The 22,655-nt window shown below is 42.6% G+C and overlaps 3 protein-coding genes and 1 long non-coding RNA gene across 5 annotated transcripts; 1 reads left to right on the top strand and 3 right to left on the bottom strand.

The window, feature by feature from the left end:
• Positions 1–3,612: 3,612 nt before the first annotated feature.
• On the bottom strand, positions 3,613–4,255 carry LOC136356085 (uncharacterized). Its single transcript, XR_010740766.1, has 2 exons — positions 4,104–4,255; positions 3,613–3,994 (listed from the first exon to the last, which is right to left on the bottom strand). It is a non-coding gene; the product is annotated as an uncharacterized lncRNA (long non-coding RNA).
• A 769-nt stretch (positions 4,256–5,024) lies between these two features.
• LOC4336643 (rop guanine nucleotide exchange factor 3) lies at positions 5,025–7,448 on the top strand. Its single transcript, XM_015780643.3, has 7 exons — positions 5,025–5,513; positions 5,615–5,731; positions 5,840–5,994; positions 6,090–6,164; positions 6,260–6,556; positions 6,683–7,015; positions 7,115–7,448. Exons 1-7 carry the CDS (start codon positions 5,234–5,236, stop codon positions 7,229–7,231), a joined length of 1,374 nt encoding a protein of 457 aa, XP_015636129.1. The 5' UTR covers positions 5,025–5,233; the 3' UTR covers positions 7,232–7,448.
• Positions 7,449–7,576: 128 nt separating this feature from the next.
• Positions 7,577–13,476, bottom strand: LOC4336644 (uncharacterized). The gene is made up of 7 exons (XM_015780642.3): positions 12,400–13,476; positions 11,530–11,720; positions 11,377–11,429; positions 9,153–10,623; positions 8,978–9,072; positions 8,642–8,888; positions 7,577–8,516 (listed from the first exon to the last, which is right to left on the bottom strand). The coding sequence occupies exons 2-7, from the start codon at positions 11,678–11,680 to the stop codon at positions 7,939–7,941; spliced, it is 2,595 nt and encodes an 864-aa protein (XP_015636128.1). The 5' UTR covers positions 11,681–11,720; positions 12,400–13,476; the 3' UTR covers positions 7,577–7,938.
• A 4,598-nt stretch (positions 13,477–18,074) lies between these two features.
• LOC4336645 (branched-chain-amino-acid aminotransferase 5, chloroplastic) lies at positions 18,075–21,987 on the bottom strand. 2 transcript variants are annotated; one of them, XM_015778131.3, is made up of 11 exons: positions 21,730–21,987; positions 21,505–21,608; positions 20,895–21,072; positions 20,583–20,759; positions 20,371–20,502; positions 20,191–20,289; positions 19,882–19,998; positions 19,429–19,524; positions 18,995–19,107; positions 18,427–18,572; positions 18,075–18,315 (listed from the first exon to the last, which is right to left on the bottom strand). In XM_015778131.3, exons 1-10 carry the CDS (start codon positions 21,826–21,828, stop codon positions 18,455–18,457), a joined length of 1,233 nt encoding a protein of 410 aa, XP_015633617.1. In that variant the 5' UTR covers positions 21,829–21,987; the 3' UTR covers positions 18,075–18,315; positions 18,427–18,454. The 2 variants fall into 2 exon arrangements, with proteins under 2 accessions (XP_015633617.1, XP_066166006.1); XM_066309909.1 differs by having other exon boundaries at positions 18,075–18,572.
• Between the last annotated feature and the right edge of the window lie 668 nt (positions 21,988–22,655).

The raw sequence follows: 22,655 nt of genomic DNA on the forward strand, positions 1-22,655 counted from the left end.
TACATAGCGCGCCAATTATTAGATGGCATTTAATGGTCACGTGCATTATCAAGTACCGATAAAGGACAAAAGTGGGCAAACATCAACGAATGATAGGCAAGTATTGATACCAACCATAAAAGATTTTAACATTTAGAAATAAATAGATGTCCGCACTCGCATTTTCCTACAAACTTCCTATGATAAACTTCCTATAAACGCTCTCAAGCTGTGATGTAGTACTCCTACAAACGCTCCTAAACCGTCACGTGGCGTTATAATAAATCCCAGAAATTCAAAGAAAAAAATCTAACCGTTGTTTTTATTTATTCTGGTAGACCCATTGTTTCCGTCCATTAGATCTATCTTAGAAAAGTACCATTTAAATTTATCTTTAAAAGTCTCAACATCTAGATGCACATAGGTACGGTATGTACGTACTCACGCAGGCCCCACGTCCCTCTCTTTTGTTTAGTTTTCTTTGTGAAATCCGAAAACAATACACCATTAAAAAAAATCTGAATTCAGCTCAAAGCTATATTTGGGATTTACAATTAAAATTCAAAGCTCCTTTGAATTATATGAAAAACAAACAACAGTGTGCGATTAGGATTCCTATTGATTGCATGACTATACTATCCTTAATTTGGTTTGCACGAATAGGTCATAGTAATTTTGAAGGAAAATTTCCTATCCTACCGTTACCAAGCAAATAAACATAGGAAAGTTTAAGTCCATCAAACATCTTACGAACACTCCTAAACTATTGTTAGGCATCCTAGAAATGCTCCTAACCATTACATGACACTATAATGAATTAGAGAAAATCATAAAATAAGGAAATACTCACAACATGTGACAAGTTATAATGCACACATTTAGAAATAAATATAATGGTATGATGCTGGACTCCGTTGTCATATAGAATATAATTACGATTTTAATGTTTTACTGCCTAAATATGTTAAGAGAAAATAGAAATAAGATACATGCGCATGTTTTTTTTCCTTCGCATGGGATCAAGACAATCAAGCTGCTAAATGCAAAGGTTGTTTGGTTAATTGCATTTTATTTATGCTCTGATAGGTGATGATTTGATCTATATGGGTTTAACAAATTTTGAAATTCCTCTTATTTCTGTACTCCATCCAAAATTCGTTTATTCTCTATTTTACACATGTATTTCTAACCTATTTATGTACCTTTTATATTTTCCTATAATTTTTTAAATCATGTGTTATAAAGGAATCTTCGAAATCTTTCACCAAGGGAAAATCATAATATTCAAAATCCTAATAACAAAAAATTATGATGGCTTAAATAAAATGTCCGCGTAACTGCGCGGGCTACTTTTCTAGTTTTTTTAAAAGGTCTAAATTATATAAAAAATTTGGATGAAAGGGTTGTTGGCGGCGGAATATGGCCCAGGTCTCGAACATCCCAAATTGTTGAACTGAGATTGCTGCCCAGAAATTGCGAGCGAAGGGGTAGGACCGTAGGGGAGACAGTGGTGGCTACCAGTTTCTTCATTGAGTCCGCAGTGAAGAGACAATTGTTTTTGCATGGAGATTTTTTTTTTGTTGGCCATGGACCATTCCACCTATTTGTTACAGTAAGAACCTGTTTATATGGGACTAAAACTTTTAAGTCCCTATCACATCGGATGTTTGGACACTAATTATAAATATTAAACGTAGACTATTAATAAAACCCATCCATAATCTTGGACTAATTCGCGAGACGAATCTATTGAGCCTAATTAATCAATGATTAGCCTATGTGATCCTACAGTAAACATTCTCTAATTATAGATTAATTAGGCTTAAAAAATTTGTCTCGCAAATTAGTTTTCATTTATGTAATTAGTTTTGTAAGTAGTCTATATTTGATACTCTAAATTAGTGTATAAATATGGAGACTAAAGTTAAGTCCCTGGATTCAAACACCACCTAAGTTATGTTGGAAAGTAGGAGATTCATAAGAATCAATCTTTTTAAAGAGAAAGGTAGGAGCTTTGTCGATCAAGAAATAAACAAAAACAATAAATTTGATTTCCACGATAATTAGGAAGAGGTTATTTAGACCCTCTTTGTTTGGGCTTAGGTTTATTGGTTTAGATTTTTAAGTTAGCTTATTGGCTTATATGATTTATAAGCTGGTAGATTTAATGTTCTAAGTTTAATGGTAGAGTCATGCATCTATTTCACATAAGCCAAAAAAGCTTCTCCAACCTAGTTTTTGGTTTAATAGTGTTAGAGTGGCTTATGGCTTAAAAAAAGCCAAATGAAAAAGCCGCTTGTTTGTTTAGGTTTAGACATTTTGACTTATAAGTTAGCTTATAAGACTAAACAAAGAGGGTCTTAGAATTCCCTGATGCTTGGTCTAAACTTTTTCGATCTCTCATTTTTTTTCGAGTACAAATGCGATGCATGTTGAGTTATGGATCCAAATTCATTTACACTTAATAAAGACTAGCTTCTGCCATAGTGGAGCGGAGGCCCGTCGCCGGTAGGATTGGGTATGAATCATCATCCCTTTTAGAGTTCCACCATATATATACATCTTGTAAACCATCGTGCGGCGTTGTAACCTTACCCTGATATAGTGAAGATATTTTGCTGGCTAGCGCCTGTGGTTTTTTCTCTCCTGCTTTGAGAGAGTTTTCCACGTTAAATCTCGTGTCTTTTTGTGATTGATCTATTATTTATTATTTTTTATCGTTTGTTTGCCTATAGTTTCCGAACAATGCACACACACTAAACTTACGCTCATACACATGTGGGCGCCCTATCATACGTCTATGCCTTTTCGATCTGAACTCTACTTTAAGTTTAGCAAGGCTTGTACTAACGAATAACAAGAAAACATGAATACCTCCCCAGAATACTAATAATAAGATTGAGAACTAATCATGGAATCCACGCTCCACGCAGTCATACCCATGGTGCATGGTATCTTTCATCCTGTCATCTCATCTCAGCTATGTAATTACATACAAATATGATTGTGTGTGTGCACTTCACAGGGCAGATCGAGACCCAAATATTTTAGATAGAAATCTCAACCACATTACCACACATGTGACATCAGGATTTCTCCTGACATGGATAGACAGTACATTATTGTTATTGTTATTTATTTTATAATGAAAACTTAGATCTAAGTCTGATTATATGTGTCGGCATGCTTGCAAATTAAATTAAACCTTGCCACGACTACTATAATTAAGCAAGATAAATGTCGAACTTCACACATGTAGCCTTTTGTGTATTACAAATGGATCGACTAACGTGACTGTATCCACTTACCCAACTACTTATTCTAGATTTAATGATATAATTTGTGTGGTTTAATTTGCAAGTAAGTTTGTCTTTTTTAAATTAAGTTAGTGAGTTTTTTTTTGAACACTCAATATTGTTTAGGTGAAAAGGCTAAAGTAAAGCTCTGCCCAGGAATCATTATAAAGTACATCAAAGGATGATGTTTTTGATTTTTCATCGGATCATTTCCATGCCTGATCAGTAGGAATTTTAAGTTGTAAACATATATTACAAGTAAACAATTCAATCCTGCCTAATCAAGTTTATCTACAACCTACTACTAGGTTCCACAAACAGACAGCACAATTCAGAGAGAAAGCCAGCCAAAGTTGAGCACACATTTCATTCCATTTCATTAGCACACACACACGCATGTCATTAGCAGCTAACGACCATAGGCACGTGGCGCTATATCGTAGGCTCATCATGCGCCATACAGCCCAATCAAGAGTTGGCATAAGCGTGCTTACGATAATCCTAAACTATCCTAACCTCCTCGAGCTAATTAAGCTCACCAGCCGAGCACACCCCAAGCAGACCAAGCTAAAAAAAAAAAACTCTGCTTTATTCGTCCTCTCCTCTGCATGAACTCTCCCCACTACTCCCCTGTTACAGCTTGTGACAACCAAGAAATACCCTGCCTGCTTCGCTGTAACACTTGTACTCCTGAATTACGCAGAGATCTCCTGAGTTATCTGCAAGAGAGAGTGCAGTAACAGGAAAGAAGGTTTTCAATGGAGACGGAGATGCAAAAGTGGCAGTAAAATGGAGACTTTGCGAGGGCAATTCGATCGGGCAACTCACCTCCTCGGGGCAAGCAACTGCCGGTGTCATGATCGGAAAGGCACCGGAGCCGGAGACGGAAGGGGGGGGGGGGGGGGCCTTCACCTCGCCTTTGCCGTCCGTAATGTCGCCATTATTCTGACCGGCATGCTCGCCACTTTGTGTCAGATAAAGGAGGAGGCCCGCTTGTGAGTGACATGACATCCGTGCTATCTAATCCTTGCCCCCGCGCGGCCACATGGCTGTGTTTAGTTTAGCTGCGAGACGAACGCGTGCTGCTGCTCAAAGCGCCAGGATTAGTGTTGAGTCCCCATGCTTTGTTCAGCCATTGGTGAGCCGGCAGGCATAATTAGCTTAGTGACAAGTACCGTACTACTAAGAGCAGTACAATAGCAGACTATGAGCCCGCTAATAAACATACTTAAAAAAGATAAAAGAGAAAAGAGAAAAGTAACGAGCTTTAAATTTATAGCCAGCTATAGCACAAGCTCCAAAATATATACGTGTATAATATGTGGGACCAAACAATTATATAGTATATGTTTATAGGTAATCGTATGAATTGGCTATTTAATCGATTATAGATAATTTGAAGCCAATAATTGATTATAATATTAAACTTGCTCTAAGTAGCTGCGCTGGTTAAGGGAGACAAATGGTGGCGTCGATTTTGTCATTAGTGTGTGCTTGCAGCGTCATTAGTAGGAGTATGATCATCTGTCGGCAGAGCTCTGTAAAAATTCTGCTGCTTCAGTGCTTCTGGTATTAGCGTCAGGGAGTGCAGTGATCTGCACTGCAGTGCACATTTCTTTTCGGTGTTTACGCATTTTCGAAGGGAATTTACGCGCGAAGAGGAGGGGGGGGGGGGGGGGGGGGCATCGTGGAAAGCGAGGGGGAGGAATCGCACTCTTTTCTTGGCATAAAGCGCGCCCGACCCGTTTACCTCATCGCCGTCATCGTGGGGCCTCACCACGCCACGCCACGCCACGCCACGGCACGACGTAGTACGCTTCTCCCCTTGCCGGCCACTTCTTCCGCAGTCGACAGCCGCTGACTCTCCACTGCACCCAGCGCAGCAGCGCACTCGCTTGCCTGCGGCCTCTGCCTCGCCACCGCGAGCGCACTCGGTGTGCCGATCGGTCGATGCGAGGATGGACACGCCGTCGACGACGTGCGACGAGAGCTCGGAGGTCGACGCGCGCGACGACTACGGGGACATCGACGACGTGGAGCGGCGGCGCGGCCGCCACCGGCGGGAGGCCTCGTCGGACGTGTCGTCCGAGTGCAGCGGCGAGCCCGGGAGCCCGTACGGTTCGCCGTACCCGCGGTGGCCCGTGTGCAGCATAGCGAAGGCGCCGCCGCCGCCGCTGCTGCAGAAGCTCGGCGCGGCGCGGCGCGGCGCGGGCCGTGACCGCAAGGCCGGCGACGGCGGTACGTCCTCCTACCACCCGCATTGAGGCTGGCAAAGATCTCTGCTGCTTTCTTGGCTTGGATATTCTCCCTAATGCGCTATAGATGGGTTGAATTGGCAGAGTTGCAGCTGATCAAGGAGAGGTTCTCGAAGCTTCTGCTCGGCGAGGACATGTCCGGGAGCGGCAAGGGGGTCTCCACCGCCGTCGCCATCTCCAATGCCATCACCAACCTCTATGGTCGGTACGCGTAATCTCGTTTTCAGAGATGAAATCTTCAGCGGCAGCTAGGAACAGAGTAGAACACGAGCGTGCTCAATGTCAATCTGTTGCTTCCTCTGTTCGCAGCGACCGTGTTCGGCGGCTGCCACCGGCTGGAGCCCCTGCTGGCGGAGAAGAGGTCGATGTGGCGGCGGGAGATGGACTGCCTCCTCTCGGTGTGCGACTACATCGTCGAGCTCTTCCCTTCCAAGGAGATCATGCCCGACGGCACCGTGCGGGAGGTGAGAATTTGCAGGTGTTCGTCCATGTTCTTCAAGGCAAAAGCTCTCTTGCGCGTCACTAATCCATGGACGCATTCCCGCCTCTTTCGTCTCAGGTGATGGCGACCAGGCCGAGGTCCGACATCTACGTCAACCTCCCCGCCCTCGAGAAGCTCGACGACATGCTTCTCGTAAGACCCGATTCTGCTCGCGCTATGTTCATCTCCATGACTCCATGGATTGGCTTCTTGTTCATCGTGAAATTGCTTTGCTTGTTGCCGTGCAGGAGATTCTGGACAGCTTCCAGAAGACTGAATTCTGGTACGTGAACGACAAGGGTCAGAAGGATAGCTGCGCCGCCGCCGCCGCGGCGCCGTGCCGTCCGGTGAGCCACCGCGACGGTGACAAGTGGTGGCTGCCCGTGCCGTGCGTCACCAAGCCCGGGCTGACGGAGTCGGCGCGGAGAGACCTGCGGCAGAAGCACGACTGTGCGAGCCAGATCCACAAGGCGGCCATGGCCATCAACAATGGCGTTCTTGCGGAGATTCGCATCCCTGAGCTGTACAAGCAAACGCTTCCCAAGGTACAGCAACATCAAAAATCTCTCTCTCTCTCTCTCTCTCTCCCCCCTTCTCTTTCTCGATACAAGAGCTTCAAATCTTCCAATTCGAGGATTTCTCCCAAGAATCTGAATTCTGATCCTGTGCAGTGCGGGCGGGCGAGCGTGGGCGACCTGATCTACCGGCACATGTCGTTCCCGGGCAAGTTCTCGCCGGAGTACCTCCTGGACCGGCTGGAGATCTCGTCGGAGCACGACGCCCTCGAGGCGGCCGACCGCGTCGAGGCGGCGATGCACGTGTGGCGGCGGAAGGCGAGCCAGGGGCACTCCAGGTCGCCGTGGAGCGCCGTCAAGGAGCTCATGGAGTCCGACAAGAACGTGATGCTGGCGAGCCGCGCCGGCGACGTCCTGCTCTGCCTCAAGCAGCGCTTCCCCGGCCTCTCCCAGACCACCCTGGACGCCAGCAAGATCCAGTACAACAAGGTAACCACACCAACCCATCACCAGCAACGACGTGTCGCGACATCATCGCCATGGACGAACACTAACACGAAGCTGCTGCTGCTGCTGTTCTCCGTGCAGGACGTTGGGCAAGCCATCCTGGAGGGCTACTCCAGGGTGCTGGAGAGCCTGGCTTACAACATAGTGACGTGTATAGACGACGTTCTTTTCGCCGATGAGTCTGCAAGGAAGATCTGATGATCATCATCATTTGTTCATCCTGCCTTGCCTTGGTCCGGGATATCAAAATATAAGGGTCCATGGCCAAATCCCACAATATGTACATTATGCCAATACTAGAATGTAGCCATGTAGGACTAATGGAAGATACTAGCACAAGGAAAGCACAGTACTCTATTGGCCTAGCTAAGCTAGCAAGTAGTAGCAAGCAATGTTTGGGTGTTTCATACTTTCATTGCGAGGGTCCCTTCAATTGTCTGCCATGAGTGTGATCACAATTGGTACTTACCAACTGTGATGACAGCTGAGATGATTCACCAGAGTATATGCAAGCAATGCTTAAAATGGAGCAGCACTATGGTGTATCTGATAAACAAGGGAAATTGTTTTACTTTCATGAGGAAAAAAAAAACTATAATTAGGCAGTACATATACAACTGAACTTATTCTTCCTACTTTCACACCTGTACAGAGAACAGAAATGATAGAAGAAGCATTAATAAGAAGAAAAATTCCTAGTGTTAGGAGCCACATATAGTCAAGATTTATAGTATGATGCAAACAGTCAGGCAAGCCTAACTCTACTGCGCTGTATACACTCTGTTTAAATCTGTCACACTCACTTTTTCAAAGCTTTTTGTACTATGGTTTTTGGTGAATAAAATCCTGCCGAAGTGCCGAACTATAAACTCTATCAGTTTCCATCGGATGGCAACAAAACAATCTTAAAGCCACAAGTCAAACACCATTTCCTCCAGTAAATCATCAAGCAAAGTATCCCACACCTCTATAGCAACTTCTTCAGTATCAACCCGAAGGTCCATCCATGATCCACTCTCCAGGTCTTTCAGCACCACCCGATCTAATGTACTTGGAACCTCATCACTGACAAGAGAATCGATGCAATTATCCACCTCTTGAATGAGCCCTGTTCCTACCGGAGCTGGCCTCACACTGTGTTTCAGATAAGCTACCCAAGGGTCACAACCAAAAAAGTTATCCCTGATCTTGCAAAGAGCTTCTTCCACACAATCAAAGAGAAACACCGCATCGTCTGTCAGGCAGTACAAAGTTCCTACTTCAGCCAATACAGATGTGTCAAGCAGTGATCCGTCCACATACCATATCTCTGAACTTTCCTCAGACAAGAAGTCTGAAGCCTCAAGCACAACCTTTATGAAGGAAAGCCTTGCCTGTTTATCATCCAAAATAGCTTCTTGTGGTGTGTTTTGCAAAGTTGGGGTTCCCGAGGGAGTGTCATCCTCTTTAAACAGAATCCTTGTGCTTGGCATGGACAATTCATCTGCATAAAGCACAATAAAATTGTGCTACTTTACCATGGATTTTTCAAGAAAATACAAAAGGGTACTTCCACTATCTTAAAAAAGGGAAATTCAAAAGGGGAAGTTCTTATTTTGAATTCAATACCTTGCGTTCGAGTTTTGTGGCTGGGGCTGATACCATCTCCCAGGAAAGAATCTAGAACAGATTGAGGGCTCAGTCTCTCCTCTTTGTCATCTGCATTCTCCGGGGAGCAAGAAAATGTCAAGATGGATGGCTTGGTTAATCCAACAACTGCCGATGGACTATGATTGAATTGCTCGTTAACTTTTTCTGGAGTGTGCAGGGATACTTCTGGTAATGCATTCATGGTTTGTGACTCTTCTGCGAAGCACTTCAACACGGGGGAGTAAAAGAAAAGTTAGACGCAAAATTAATTACTAACTTAACTTTTTGTACAATTTGCAAAAACATATGGCTTACTTGGTCGGTATTTATTTGTTCCAAGCTTTCAGTTGAAGTTTCGATCTGAATAGAGACTTGGGGGGTATCTGTTGCATCATTCATGCTGTCAATCCCTGCAAACATTTGGTGTATATATTAGATGAAAACAAGGAAGTAGAAAACTAAAAAGATAAACAGGAGGACAACAATATACCTTCACTAGTTAACTCCTGCGAGATAGTGCCCTCTTTGACTGGATGACTGGCATGGTCTGTCTTAAATTCATCCAGCTGTGTGTTAGCCGATGTGCTGGTGTCCAATGGTATTAGCTCCCCAAACTTCATTGGTGGGTCAGAATTTGATGAAATATCCTCTTGTTCAGTCGTCAGTAATGCTGATGAAGCAGTCGAATCCTCTGACAGTTTAACATCCTCTTGAGGACAATCAGTTTGAGAAAACGTATCATTCTCCGAATATGAAAGTAATTTCCCAAAGGGTTCTGATTTGTGTACGATCTGAGAAGTGTCATTCTTTTGATTGTCTAGCCTCTCGATTAGATGCTTCTTAGCTTTTTCGTAGAAGAAAGAGCTAGCACAATGAGTGGCATCATTCCCCATGCCACTTCCACTATCTTCAGGGATTGTTTTCTTGTCAACTATTGAGGGTTTCTCAGCCTTTTCACATTCAGAAGAGTCCATACTTGTCGACATACTCTCGAGAATGAACTGTTGTGTTGAATCATCTTTCTGGAAAGTACTACTCATGACATCCTTTCGATTGTTACTAATGGCAAGCCTTAGCCTCCTTTTAAGCTCTCTAAGTGAGAAATGGCGAGCATATTTGTCACTTTGTTCCTGACCTTGCAAATCAGCACGAGTTTGTACTGGTGACGACATTGCACTACTTGAAATCAGACTAGTCTGACTTCTTCCAGGACTTGGCTTCAATATTACTATTCTGCTAACGCCACGAGGACTATCATTCAGTTTTGGTGGTCTCCTCATGACTAGCTTATCCTCCTTCAAGAAAAAATTATGTGTTTTTTGCACGCTGTATTTCGAAACCTCAGACTGCTCTAGACTGTTAATGGTAACTTTCGACTTTGTTTGTTTGTCATCTTCTGCCAGTTCTAACATGGGATTTCCTAGTGCCGTGTACAGGTTCTGCAGGCATTGCAACATCCTAGAGCTTGGGTCTTTCAGAAGCATCAGAAAGAACTCTTCGTTTGCGCTCAGCAATTGTAATGCATCAAGAAATTCATTGGGCCTAGCTTCGTAGCTGCTGCTTGTGTATTTCCCGTTTGCAGATTGATGGGTTATTACTGCTTCAGCCACAGCTTCAAGTGCTTTCTCTATACTACAGGAGATTTGTTTAGGATGAGTACTAGCATCAGTATTGTGCTCTTTGTCAATCAAACTGGAAGAGTGATCTGATACTTCCGAAGTGATAATATCGCGACTGCCATTATGATTTCTGTATAATTCCATGAGACTTGTAGCCAAGTCTAGGTCAACATCAGATCCTTCCTGCAGGTTCACAGACTTCAAATCATCAGAACGTATCCCAAATATGTTCCTTTGTGTTTCCTTCAAGATCTGCGTTCCACTGGCCATCTCTTCTTCCATCAGTGCTTTAATACTTGGCCTGCTGGCATGAATTGTTTTAACCCCATAGTCTTTGTCCTCCTGACAAGCAAATAAATTTGGTTTTCTATATTCAGATGTTATCTTCAAATGCCTACAAATATTTCTGGATACAAATACTTATGCATATTTAATCCTCCATAAAACTAATACGACAAATATTTTTTATTTGTAACCTTTTCTGTGAGAATTCTAATTAATATATTTGGCAATAGAAACTATTTCATCTGTAATATAATAAAAGCTAATAAAGCTGTTTGCAATTGCTAAAACAAAGTGAATATGTTACTATATGTTTCAATCGGTGGCACTCGAGTCTCATAGAAAATACAGTTGTTTTCAAATCCAGCCATGAGATTCTGTAGGTAATTCAGCTAATCACACTTAAATATTCGTAAAAATGTCTTGAAAAGCTTTGTACATATACTAAAGCTTTTCATATCAATGCTTTAACAGTACTATTTACTCCAGTTGCCAGCAGAAGCATCTGTTATTAGTACATCAACATTACAAGTATTCAAGAATGTTGATGACAATCAACATTTTGCCCATAGGAATCAAGCAATTGTAACACTGTACACTTGTAGAACAAGTAACATAATGATGAAAAACAAATTGTCCAACAAGTAAAAAGCAACAGTAAGTTAAATTTGGGAACTAAACTTCAGTCTTTGTTTCCTTTCTAATCAGTTTTGCTAGCGCAAACGCATGTTTTTTGTCTCTGTGAAACAGACATGTGACTTTGAACTTTCAGATACAAAAAACAGATGAAATAGGTATATATGGATGACTTACATCAGAAAAGATGATTCCATGGAAATCTTCAGAACCTTTCAGGTCACTTCTGACTGCATGAAGCACAGAATTTATCATAAGCAATATCATTACACTGCAGCTTACATCATTCTTTTTGTTCAGATGACATTGCATTCCACTTAAATTCCTCACCTGAACTCCTCCTAATCGTCCCATCTGAAATAAGTTTTGGACTGCGACGGAAGTCAAACATGTGGATGAGGCCCGACATACAGCCCATATGGACCTTCTCAGATTTGCACCGCTGTTTGTAACTCTTCTTTGCCATGATAGAGGAGAACATTGTCAGACAGATTCGTTTAATCACCAGGCAAGTTTACAACCTGAATATCAAAACATAGAAAACCATGTTAGAATTGGTAAACAGTACAAATTAGACATGCAAATGGCGAAAGAGCTTCCACCCTATCAACTACTCATAGTTGGTCATGATCTCTTACCAACTTCTGAATGGTTGCAGAATCTACTTACATAACTAATACAGTTGTCCAAGACTAATTGTAAAACCAAAGTAAAAAAAAAAAGAGAGGTAAAATTTGAAAGAAAGAAGAGACAGAAACCACATTGGACCCCACAAATGCAAACATGTAAAGTTCACCGCATTACGGCATTACATCTAATTGCTTTCTAACGAGAAACATGCTATAAGAATTTAATGAAACCTAATTAAATTAGAGAGACAAAAACTTCTTGTGGCCATACAAAGAGGCAAAAATGCCAAATGACGAAACTCTGAAGATTTGAAAGTTATTTCCTCTCTTTTCCTTGTCAAGAAAGGAACAGTTGTCCTGTCGGTGAACCCAGAATCCTAGGATTAAGAATAGTTCCACTTCCCCATATGCAAAGAACGGCTACTAAATGTCCAAATTGCATTGTATAGTATCTGCAGGCGCTGGCTAATGCCTAAAACAGCTCAGTAATCCCTATTGGAGTATGTCAACCACAGTATAACACAATCACCCAGATGAACAAAAGGTTGATATTGGGTAATGCTTATGTTACCTTAGTTCGAAGAACCCAGACCAGATGAATACAGGAAAAAGCAAGGTGGCGCCTGACAACTGTTCCTACACAATGACCTGCTAAATCATCTGAACAGCCATGTCTGCCCCTTTTCTTTGACCCTTGAGCCGTGAACCCAAGTACCCAACAATGGTACTAGCTTCTTCAATCTCCAGACAATCAAAACCCAATCTTTGAATCTCGAGCAATCGCGAAACCAAGAGAAGATAAGCAGAAACAGATGAGAAATGATCCGATAGCCCCAACAGAAACCCTTGTATCTGCCGTGCTTCCTCGGTTTCCTCAAGATGCCCCGGACTCGGAATTCACGTCAAAATTGAGAAACTTGACAGGAAGGAATATATCTCATCAAGACCTGAACACGCAAAAGGAAAGAAGATTGCGGAACTGCATCATCAGACCGACCCTCTGCTTCCTTTATCCCCCTCCGTCTTCAGCCAAACATGCAGACCTCGCCGTGAAGTTTCAATCTTTCCAGCCTCGGGCGATTCAGAATCTCACAGGCAAGAAAGGTCCCTGTTGCGGAACAATCTCAGAACCCAAATGCGAAAAAAAAAAGAAAGAGAGACAATCTTTCCCCCTTCGATCCTCTGCTTCCTCTGAGCAAACCCTCGAAACACGCAGGAACAGGCACCCGAACAGAATTTTTTTTCCGCCTCCAAAAAAACCACCAAAAGAAACAGCGAATAAATGGATACACACTGCAAAAGAACTGCCCCTTTTTCACAGAACAATGAACAGGCTGTTGGAATTCTAGTTGCCTTTTCTGATCTTTTTCTTCACTTCGTTTCCTTCCAAAAACAGGAGCATGCGTCGAGGCCGGAGAGGAGGATTCTTGGGCGAGGCCGCGTGGGAATGGGATGCCTCTGTGGCCGCGCCAAGCCGCCAACCACTGCTCCTGCTACCACCATCTCCTCATCATATGCTCCGATTATCTCTCTTCCTTCCTCTCCAGGAAGGAGAAGGTAGGATTCGGAGGGTGGTTTGCTTTGTACTTTTCAGGTTTTTTTCGCAGATTAATGGAGGGGGGCATTGCCGCATTGGACTTTGATATCTGTCTCTATCTTGGCATCTCCCTCTTTTTCTACGTCAGAGAAGCTTGATCAAGCTCAACACGTAGTGGATGGGAAAGGAAAAAAGAAAAGAAAAGAAAAGAATAAGGATTTGATTTTTCGCCGGAGAAAAAAATAATAAAAGAATTTGATTCTTGTCTCTATCTTAGGCTCTCCGTCTTGTACCAGTAGAATAAAGAACACATGGCATACAAGGGTAGTTTTGAAAGTAGAATTATATTTTTTATTAGTCTATATTTAATAGATAATTGATCTCATCCAATAAGGGCTAAAATTTACTACCATATCTGAAATATTCATTGTGATGTGGGATCGAATTATACCGGTAGATTGATAAGGTGTAGTACAAATTATTGGGAATAGTACAATTGTGTTTTTAAACTAGAGACGTTGCATGGCAAAAAATAATTCTATCTTAGCTTTTGCGTGGGAAATTCAACTAATTTTCTCTTAAGATGAATGTTAGGAGGCATGCACGGGCCAGCAAAATCTAATCGTAGGTATAAAATGGACGCTTGTGATTGACGAACGGCAAACTTTACTCTTATGCCCAAAGGCAAGGGTTCGAAACCAGCATGCACATTAAAAATGTTACACTTATGACACACCAATAATTTGCATGTACTTAGAATTTGTAGGAGGTGTCCAATAACTCACACAAACTATTTCATGATTTTTTTTCAACCATTTTTCGTCATAAACGTGACCTCTGATTATGGATGCTCAATAACTAATAACACATATTTTAATTCCTGAACGCACATTTCTTGCGATTGGTTTGACGCAATGGCAGGGCCAGAGTAAAATTGTGGCGTCGGCTAACCCCACATGTTTTTGCAAGATACACCTTGACCATGTGAAAACTAGCAAAAAAAGTACATAAAACAATGAAATTTTGTATGGATTGATCCCACATGGTTACATATTTATGTATTTTGATCCCACCGGGTTGAGAACCTGTCTCTGCCATTGGTTTGACGTATGCATGACATAACTAAGTATCATAAATTTTTTTTCAAATCAGTGAGGGAAAAATATTGAAATGCGAAGAGATAAATCATTAGCAAAAAATTTCAAGTGAGCAATACTACTTTGCTTGTATATTTTTTTAGATAGTTTCTTTAGGTTTCCAATCGAATGATGTTTATTTCCTTCTCTTGCGCCACAGTAACTGAGCTACTAATATTTACTGATATTAGTTTGCAGAAAGCAAACTATATTTATTTCATAAGTAAAGTTCACATAATTCGAAACTATCACAAAACCAGGACTTAAATCAATGTACTAGTTCCAAAGTAACACGCTTCCATTACAAATCCAATATGTGTGCTGTGGTTTTTATATAGCAAATATGCTCATGTTAAACTTATACCGCTATGCCCTTTCATGGTAGTATCTTTATTATGGTGGAAATTTTAAATTGGGAACCTATATATGACGAACGAATAATTTCTAAATATGTCTAACTTAGGCATCGTGTAGATGCTTGAAATAGGTAATGTAACTGCATTTCGCCCTCATTGCACAGTGTGTTCTGTTCTTTTTAGAAGCACACGCTTTCAACAGTTGAAGTATCACGAGATGTCCTTCTATGGGTATCATATATGGCTACACCTGATTGCAATGAACACTTTTAGAATAGATAAATATTCTATTCCCTGTTCCATATCTTGTTATCCTTTCGAGATTATATCAACTTTAATTGTTGCCCGGTTTGAAATGGTGCGTACATGTACGTGGATTAACAACATTTGAAGCCTGCCGACAGGAAGGCAGCGTTGGAAGTCATTGATTTTTTTTTTTTAAAAAAAGAAGAAAATTAGAAGTTTGAAACGAGTGGCCACTAGAAATATTTTTCCGGCATTACTGCACAACAGCAACAGCCGTCATATCCAATTCTTTAATTTCAAGGATTGTGACAAACCAACTAATAGAAGATTCGCCGGAAATCGGTTGGATTAGGATGAATAACAAACGACTAAACATTTCCATGGCATGTCTCAGAGACAACATCGCTCAATTATTGGGTCTCTTCCAACTACAGTAGCGTCCATTTTTTTTCGGTTTGTTCAGCTGTCTACCCAAACGAAAACAAACAATGGTCCTCGTATTACACACACAATTGCAAAACCGATACATGTACGTGTAAATCTGAAAGGAACATACATTTAGCTCGGTGACAGAGACGGGAAGAAAAATGTACCAGATTCAGGTTATAAGACTTTTTAGCATTATCCACATTCATATAGATATGTCTAGATTCATTAACATCTATATGAATATGGACAATGTTAGAAAGTCTTATAATATGAAACGGAGGAAGTAGCGAGGAGATCAGAGAGCCGTCCGATCAGCCATCTGATGAGAGCAGGATGTACTGGTTCAGGGCGACGTTCTCTGGACTGCCAGTAGCCGTCGTTTTCGTGTGTGCACTCGTGTCGGCTGGTGGTTTTCGCGTCTCTCGCGTGCCGCCATGGACGCTTCAACCTCCCCGGCCAGTGTCAACCCCCAACACCACCACCCCTCACCCACACACAAAACCGGTTGACTACCAGTGAAATTCGATCAAATTCTGTCAGAAATGTAAGAATTTTCTTTCAAACTTGACTGAGAAACCGAGTTGTTTGTTGCTTGTGTTCCTAAGCCGTGAAGTTCGGTCGGTTTTGTATACCATGCCCGCCTTGAATTATTCGTCTTCTAAATTCATTGACAAATTTCGTCAGAGATCGACGCCTGGTGCAATATTTTGTTCCGTGTGGTTGCATCCAACTAGAATAATTACAACGTACTATATTAGTTGGTGCATACATATCATTTTTCTTTCAAAGTACACACATGCTATATAGTGATGACAGTATATGACACCGCGGTGTGATTGTTCAGTATGTTCTGAATTTCTGTTCAGGGGCTTTTGTCAGGCGTAAGCCGGAATAAAATAGGAACGAGCAGCGGAATCAGCAAGTGCGTGATGGATGATGCATATCATACACAGCAGCTTACATCAGGTCAGGAATTTCCTCCGTGGAATGCATGCGTGGCGTGGCGCATAGACAAATACGCCGGCTTCGTGGCCACCGGTCACTGTACGTTCGCGTGCCGTTCCGCTGTTGCATGCAGAAGCAGACGAACCCACGCGAAGGAAACGAAGCCTTCCGTGCCGGAGTGCGAGCGTGCGACGGCGACGGCCGCGGCCGGTGTCTCTCCGGTAGACGATCGGTTCACATCGCGGCTCCCAACCACGCCGATGCAACAGCACACGAAATGCGATCGTGATGTCGTGTCGTTGTTATTCAATCCATCCATCACTCGACTCAACAACCCGGAATTGCATAAAATTTCCTTCTCGTATCATTATGCTTTCGTGCGACGTTTCTTCCTCCTCCACGAACGCATGCTTGATCGGTGAGAACACAAGGCTAATTTGTTTTTATAATAAATTTCATTCCGGTATTTACTTTACAACCGGTTGTTACATGATGAACATATAACCGCAAATTACAAAACTACAGCATGATTAAAAAAAATACTAAGGCTATGTTCGCATGAGCTCGATGGGAACTTTTCCCTCCGCACGAAAAACGGAGCGGTCCATTAGCGCATGATTAATTATGTATTAGCTAATTTTTAAAAAAAAATAGATTAATTTAATTTTTTAAGCAACTCTCGTATAGAAATTTTTTTAAAAAAACACATCGTTTAACAGTTTGAAAAGGATGCGCGCAGAAAACGAGGAAGATGGGTTGGGAGAAGAGGTTGCAAATACATCCTAGGCTAACTTGTTTGCAAACTCTTACCTGTTTATTTCTGAAAATTCATGTATTTGGGTAAGTGAACCCTCTGGCTTTATCATAAGTATATATGTTGATAAACGATATAATCATATCAATAGAACTAGCCGAACGGTATTCCCTAAAAAATATTCTTACCTATTTATTACAAAGAATAATCTAAAAGTGGCTTTGTGATGTTGCCCCTTGCCCGTGAGCCAATGTTTACGCTACAAGGTCACGCACCTATCTGGGTAGGAAATTTCCCCTCCGTTAATCTGTACTTTGGAAATGAACATCTCACCAGCCGGCCATTACCAAGGACAAGATTGTCACCATCTGTATTTCCGTGCTTAAGAGTGGAACTGGTTGTTAGGGTGTTAGCGTTGCAGGCTTGGCTGACTTGCAGTATGTAAGTCCAAACCGACCCCATGCAACTGCCAATCTCCTTTCACAAGTCAAGAGCACGCAGCAGGTGAGCTAATTTTGTCTTATGGCATGATGTATCCTTGCGAACGGTTCGGCAGTGGTTATCTAGAGCTGCAGTGAGTACATATAAATTAATTCTTTCCAGCTTTTTTTCATGTCTTGCTCATGATGAGATAGTAACTCTCAAACTAAACTAACCAAAAGGGCAAGGAATCAGGGGGGAAATAGACTGGTATTGTAGGGTTTTCTTTTTCAGAGTAACAGTGCATGGCATGCTGTTGCAAAATGTGCAAGTGAGCTGTAGTCATTAAATTCATTATCGGCAACTTGGCAAGCATGGTTTCATGCCTGCCGTGATGCCACCTGACAAAATATAATCAAGCAATGTTCCATACGCACACACCTAATTGTCCAATAAATAGTGCCAATAATTTTGTCCTGAATACACATGAGACAAGCTGACGACAAAGTTATGGGCCGAATTGATGCACGGAATATGGCCTCGGATAAGCAAGGAGCACTTATTTACACTGGAAGTATGGTCAGTAAGAAAGGTAATAGAGTCAGAAGAAACAGTTCATGCTTCTCTATCTCTGGGCCCCAGATTATTTGTATACTGTGTGTACCTGCATATGCACAAGAGGTGATTCTCTATTCTATACTGCCTGAAATGAGAAAATTCGGTGAATTTCTTTATTGCTGCTTCAAACAAGAAAGCACTATTTGACAGGAAGAACCTTAAGACCGTCCATAACGACCAGGCTACTAATTCAGTTGCACAGTCCATCCCATACTGTCCTCCACGAGGCCTTTCTGGATAGCCGTAAGTGCTGAATAGAGTTGCTGAGACACAGTTCTGAACTTCTGGTTCCCATACTCCACTCTGTAATGGATAGCGGATGCATGAGAACTGATTTTTTTTTTAATATAGAGTAACAATTATTTAATAGAACGGAGGAGCCCTTTCTCAATGCTGCATTTGTTCGTATTTGCAGAATTTGTATGACATGGATCACTGATAAAGAAAAATAGGAGAATAATTTGGTGGATACATATGCTAAGTTTTTCCATTTAGTGAAACTGGTATACTAACACAGTCCCCATGAAATATGCTACCGGTTACTTTACTCTTTTTTTTTCCTTTTATGAGACGACATTGTACTCTGTTGATAGTACTACAGGTGTACATTTTCACTGTATGGAATGTCTACTAGCTTCACAAGCTCTTATGATTAATTCAACATCTCAAAGATTCCAGCTAGAATATCTTCAAAGGCTGAGGTTGTGAATTACTGAAGTACTTACCTTCTCCCCTGGTACACTATGCAACCAACAGAGGATAGTACCACAGAAGTTCCAGTACAGAAAACTTCATCAGCGTCAAGCAACTCATCTATTGTAATAAGACACTCTTCAACCTGAAAAAAAATATATCAGCGAACAAGATTGGGTTCATATCTCATATTGTTGACACCAGTTTCCATGCTTGAGTTTCAATAAAATTCAGGACCCTCGAGATCTCAAAAAATTTCAGGACCTTCTGAGATCTCATCAAGATCTTTCAAAACACATTTGAATTCTGAACGAAGTTTCAAAAATTTCAAACAAGTCTGAATATTTTGGCCAATATGGAAAGAAAAGGTGGTGTGCAGAATGTTCCAACTTCCAAGATACAAATATTCTGAACCATGGTTACAGAGGCAGTGTTAGCAGAGGATGGGCATTCATGTTTAGGTTACCTGAAATCCAAGGCTACGGGCGTATTCAATTATACTTCTTCTTGTGATGCCAGGAAGAACTGTTCCCGTTAATAGTGGAGTAGAAATAATGTTGTCCTGCCAGCAAAAAGGCAATGCTACATTGTTTAGCTCTCAGAACAAAATATAGTAATATAAAAATTATCTGACAATGTAGCATCTGATAATTTGGAGGATTCTGAACTTAACACATCATTCCTTGCTACTCCTAACAAGTTTGAAGATAAGCTAATGCCATGTCTATCAAATGATAATTTATGTGCCATAAAATTATTCAGCCCGTTCAACGAAATCCAAAAAGTATGCTGACAAGTTACAACATCATTGCAAGAGACATCATTGAGCTATACTTGGAACTGCTTTACACTGGTATTTTCCTAGATAGACTTGCAAAGGAAGTCAATTTGAACAAATCCAGTACATATGTACACATACCTTCACCATGAATATATTACAGGACGAAAGTTCCTCAACAAACTTTTTATGCACTGGATCCAAGTAAAGAACATCAGAATGACCTCTCTCCTTAGCTCTTTCTTTAGCATAAACGGCCTGTATACAGATGTCAAATGAAAATGAAGAACAAGAATTTGATTTCAGACATAAAAATATACATTGGCAGCCAAACTCAAATTGGGAGAACCATGCCCGTAGAGTAAAGATATGGAATAGTGTACTGTGTCCTCTATGAGGAATCAGATGATAAAGTAGAGACTCAGCTTGTAGAAAAGAAAAGGTAATTACTGAAGCATAATTTCCGATAGTCTTTATATCACCAGTTCCACCTGGTGCCGCACACTGATATTCTTCCTCGGTTAACAAGCTGATTGGAGATAAGCCATCCTGAATGTAAACAAGACAGTAATCTTGCAACTATAACCAGATAAAATGAATATGCAGGAAAGTTAAGTCAACGCTGCCAACCTTAAAATAGTGCCCAACTGGGCAAGCAAAGACAACAAATGTGTACTCTGGGGCTGGTGCAACACCGAGGATAGCCCCACTTCCAATCAGCAGCGGTCTGATATATAAAGAACCTTTGCCAGTAGGGGGTACCTGCAACGGAGCGCATAGCTCATGAGAAAGATGTGCGCACCACGGCGCCTATCACTGTTGAAGAAACAAAATGTCCTTACCCAGCGCTTGTTTGCTAAAATTGTTAGCTTTATAGCTTCTAGGAACTGCTCTACACTTGGTGCAGGCATACATAACCGGTCTGCGCCTACTCTCATCCGTAAAGCATTTTCATCAGGACGAAATAGAAGGACTGATCCATCCTCTTTTCTATGTGCTCGCAGACCTTCAAGTAAACCCTATAGAAATTTTACAAGTGCATTAGAGCTTTTCAAACAAAATGGAGCAGAATAAATGGACAAGGCTCATTTAGTACAGCTCTGCTCAACAATCAGATAGTGATTCTTCAAGGTAGAATTAAGAGCTCAACTAACCTGACCATAATTCAACACTCCAGCTGCTGGGTTCAGTTCTATTGGCCCATATGGCACCAATTCACCCTTGGTGAACACCCCTTCCTCGGAACATCTCATCACATACATAAAGTCAGTCGGCACGGGTTGAAACCCAAGAGTTTCCCAGTTAAAGTCGACCAGTTCAGCAGTTCCTGTGCTGAAGCATGAAGCTCACAATGAACAGATAATCCAACAAAAACAGGCACTGCCCGTAATGTGATGATGGGTCAGGCAAAGGACAACAAGTTCAGAAACTGTTTGCTACAATTGTTTAGCCGTTATGATTCCTCTTTTTCCGCCCACATGTCAATGGGACACCCGAATGCTAATCGGAGCGCACCTGAATAGATGGACTGTCAAATCCTAAATGTTCCATCAAGCTAATAGTGGACTGGATTCAACAGCCTCTTTTCGTTAACCCGCATATAAGTCTCGCCTAATCTTGTCTTGAGTAGCAGGACAAGCACAGTGTGAATCAATATCCTTCTACAGGATTTGAAACCTTTTTCCTGTTCTAACCACTAAGACTGTAACAGTACAGCGAAAAAAAAAAGGTAAACCGTGATAGAACTCAGTTTGTCATGCTTACTAATATGCTGCGGTCACCAGAGTTGACCACCGGCTCCTCCTGGCGACAGCCCCTCCTCTGCAGACGGCGACTGCGCCGCAAACCGCCGCCGATCGCTTCAGAATCTGCAGGCAGCGTCAACCATTAGCACCGTATCGAACACACCGTGCCCTTCCACTCCCGCTGACTGTAGCCCCTAGCATCATCCACCGATCAATCTCGCGCTCTCGCGGAAGAGGTGCTCACGGGGTGAGAGGGCGCGCGATGACGGCGCGTCGGGGACGGCGACGCGCCGCCGCGTCCGGGACCGGGGGCGGCCACACCCACACGCGGGAGGAGCTCCATTCGCGGTCAGCCGCCTGCCGCCGCCGCCGCCGCCCTTGCGCGCCGCCGAGGGTCGAGGTGGTTGGGTGGTCGCGCGCCGAGGGGACCGGAGACGAGACGGCGGCGCGCGCGCGTGGTTGGTGGCTGAGGGCTGAGCTGGTGGGGAGGAGGAACGCCGGCGGGGCGACCGACCGAGCCGGCGGCTTGGGTTGCCATTGGCTCCGGGAGGTGGAGACGCGGGGCCCACCCCTCTCTCGGGGGGTGCGTGGGCCCAGGCTGTCGGTGGGAGAAATCCGGCCTTAAAACATGCGGCGGCGGCGACGGCGACCGTTGTTTCTGAGTCTCTGACCTGGACGTGCCGTGGACCGCATACGTCGCAGGTTTCCACGATGGGATAAGGGCTCGGGGGGTCGGTGGGGCCCATCTGTCAGGGTAAACTTAGGCTGGGCTTTTTATTTGTTTTCTAGGCCGTGTGCGAGGAGCCGAGGAGGCCAGGCGACTCATCAGACTTCTATTCTTCAATGGGCCACCTGAGTCGAGATCATCGGTCCATTACACGATAAATTAAGGAATAAGTTCATTTTATGTTCTTTATCTTGTGCTAGTTTAAAATTCGTCCCTAAATCACAATACATGTAACGTATACCTTGATTTACAAAACCGGTAATACCGAAATCCCAACACAGTATAGTGCCCAGTAACCAGGGTGATACTCTTTTGGGCCAAAAGGCTTTTGGAAGATTGACTTGAAGGCTTCTTTACTACTCCAGTACGTAGGAGAAGATTTACTATTCATACTGAAATGTACGGAGTACTACATTTGAAGCAAATGATATTAAAGCTTATAC

This window comes from Oryza sativa, chromosome 4 (assembly GCF_034140825.1).
Source record: "Oryza sativa Japonica Group chromosome 4, ASM3414082v1".
Taxonomy (NCBI): Eukaryota; Viridiplantae; Streptophyta; class Magnoliopsida; order Poales; family Poaceae; genus Oryza; species Oryza sativa.

Excerpts from the sequence above, each read along its gene's own strand:
- LOC4336645 (XM_015778131.3), bottom strand. The coding sequence starts at position 21,828 with ATGGAGCTCCTCCCGCGTGTGGGTGTGGCCGCCCCCGGTCCCGGACGC. Across the intron at positions 19,999-20,190 it reads CTATCGGAAATTATGCTTCA|GCCGTTTATGCTAAAGAAAG; the intron begins GTAATTACCTTT and ends ATCTGTATACAG. Across the intron at positions 19,525-19,881 it reads GTAATATATTCATGGTGAAG|GACAACATTATTTCTACTCC; the intron begins GTATGTGTACAT and ends TTTTGCTGGCAG.
- LOC4336643 (XM_015780643.3), top strand. The coding sequence starts at position 5,234 with ATGGACACGCCGTCGACGACGTGCGACGAGAGCTCGGAGGTCGACGCG. Across the intron at positions 5,732-5,839 it reads TGCCATCACCAACCTCTATG|CGACCGTGTTCGGCGGCTGC; the intron begins GTCGGTACGCGT and ends CTCTGTTCGCAG. Across the intron at positions 7,016-7,114 it reads GCAAGATCCAGTACAACAAG|GACGTTGGGCAAGCCATCCT; the intron begins GTAACCACACCA and ends TTCTCCGTGCAG.
- LOC4336644 (XM_015780642.3), bottom strand. The coding sequence starts at position 11,680 with ATGTTCTCCTCTATCATGGCAAAGAAGAGTTACAAACAGCGGTGCAAA. Across the intron at positions 9,073-9,152 it reads GCAGGAGTTAACTAGTGAAG|GGATTGACAGCATGAATGAT; the intron begins GTATATTGTTGT and ends AAATGTTTGCAG. Across the intron at positions 8,517-8,641 it reads CCACAAAACTCGAACGCAAG|ATGAATTGTCCATGCCAAGC; the intron begins GTATTGAATTCA and ends TGCTTTATGCAG.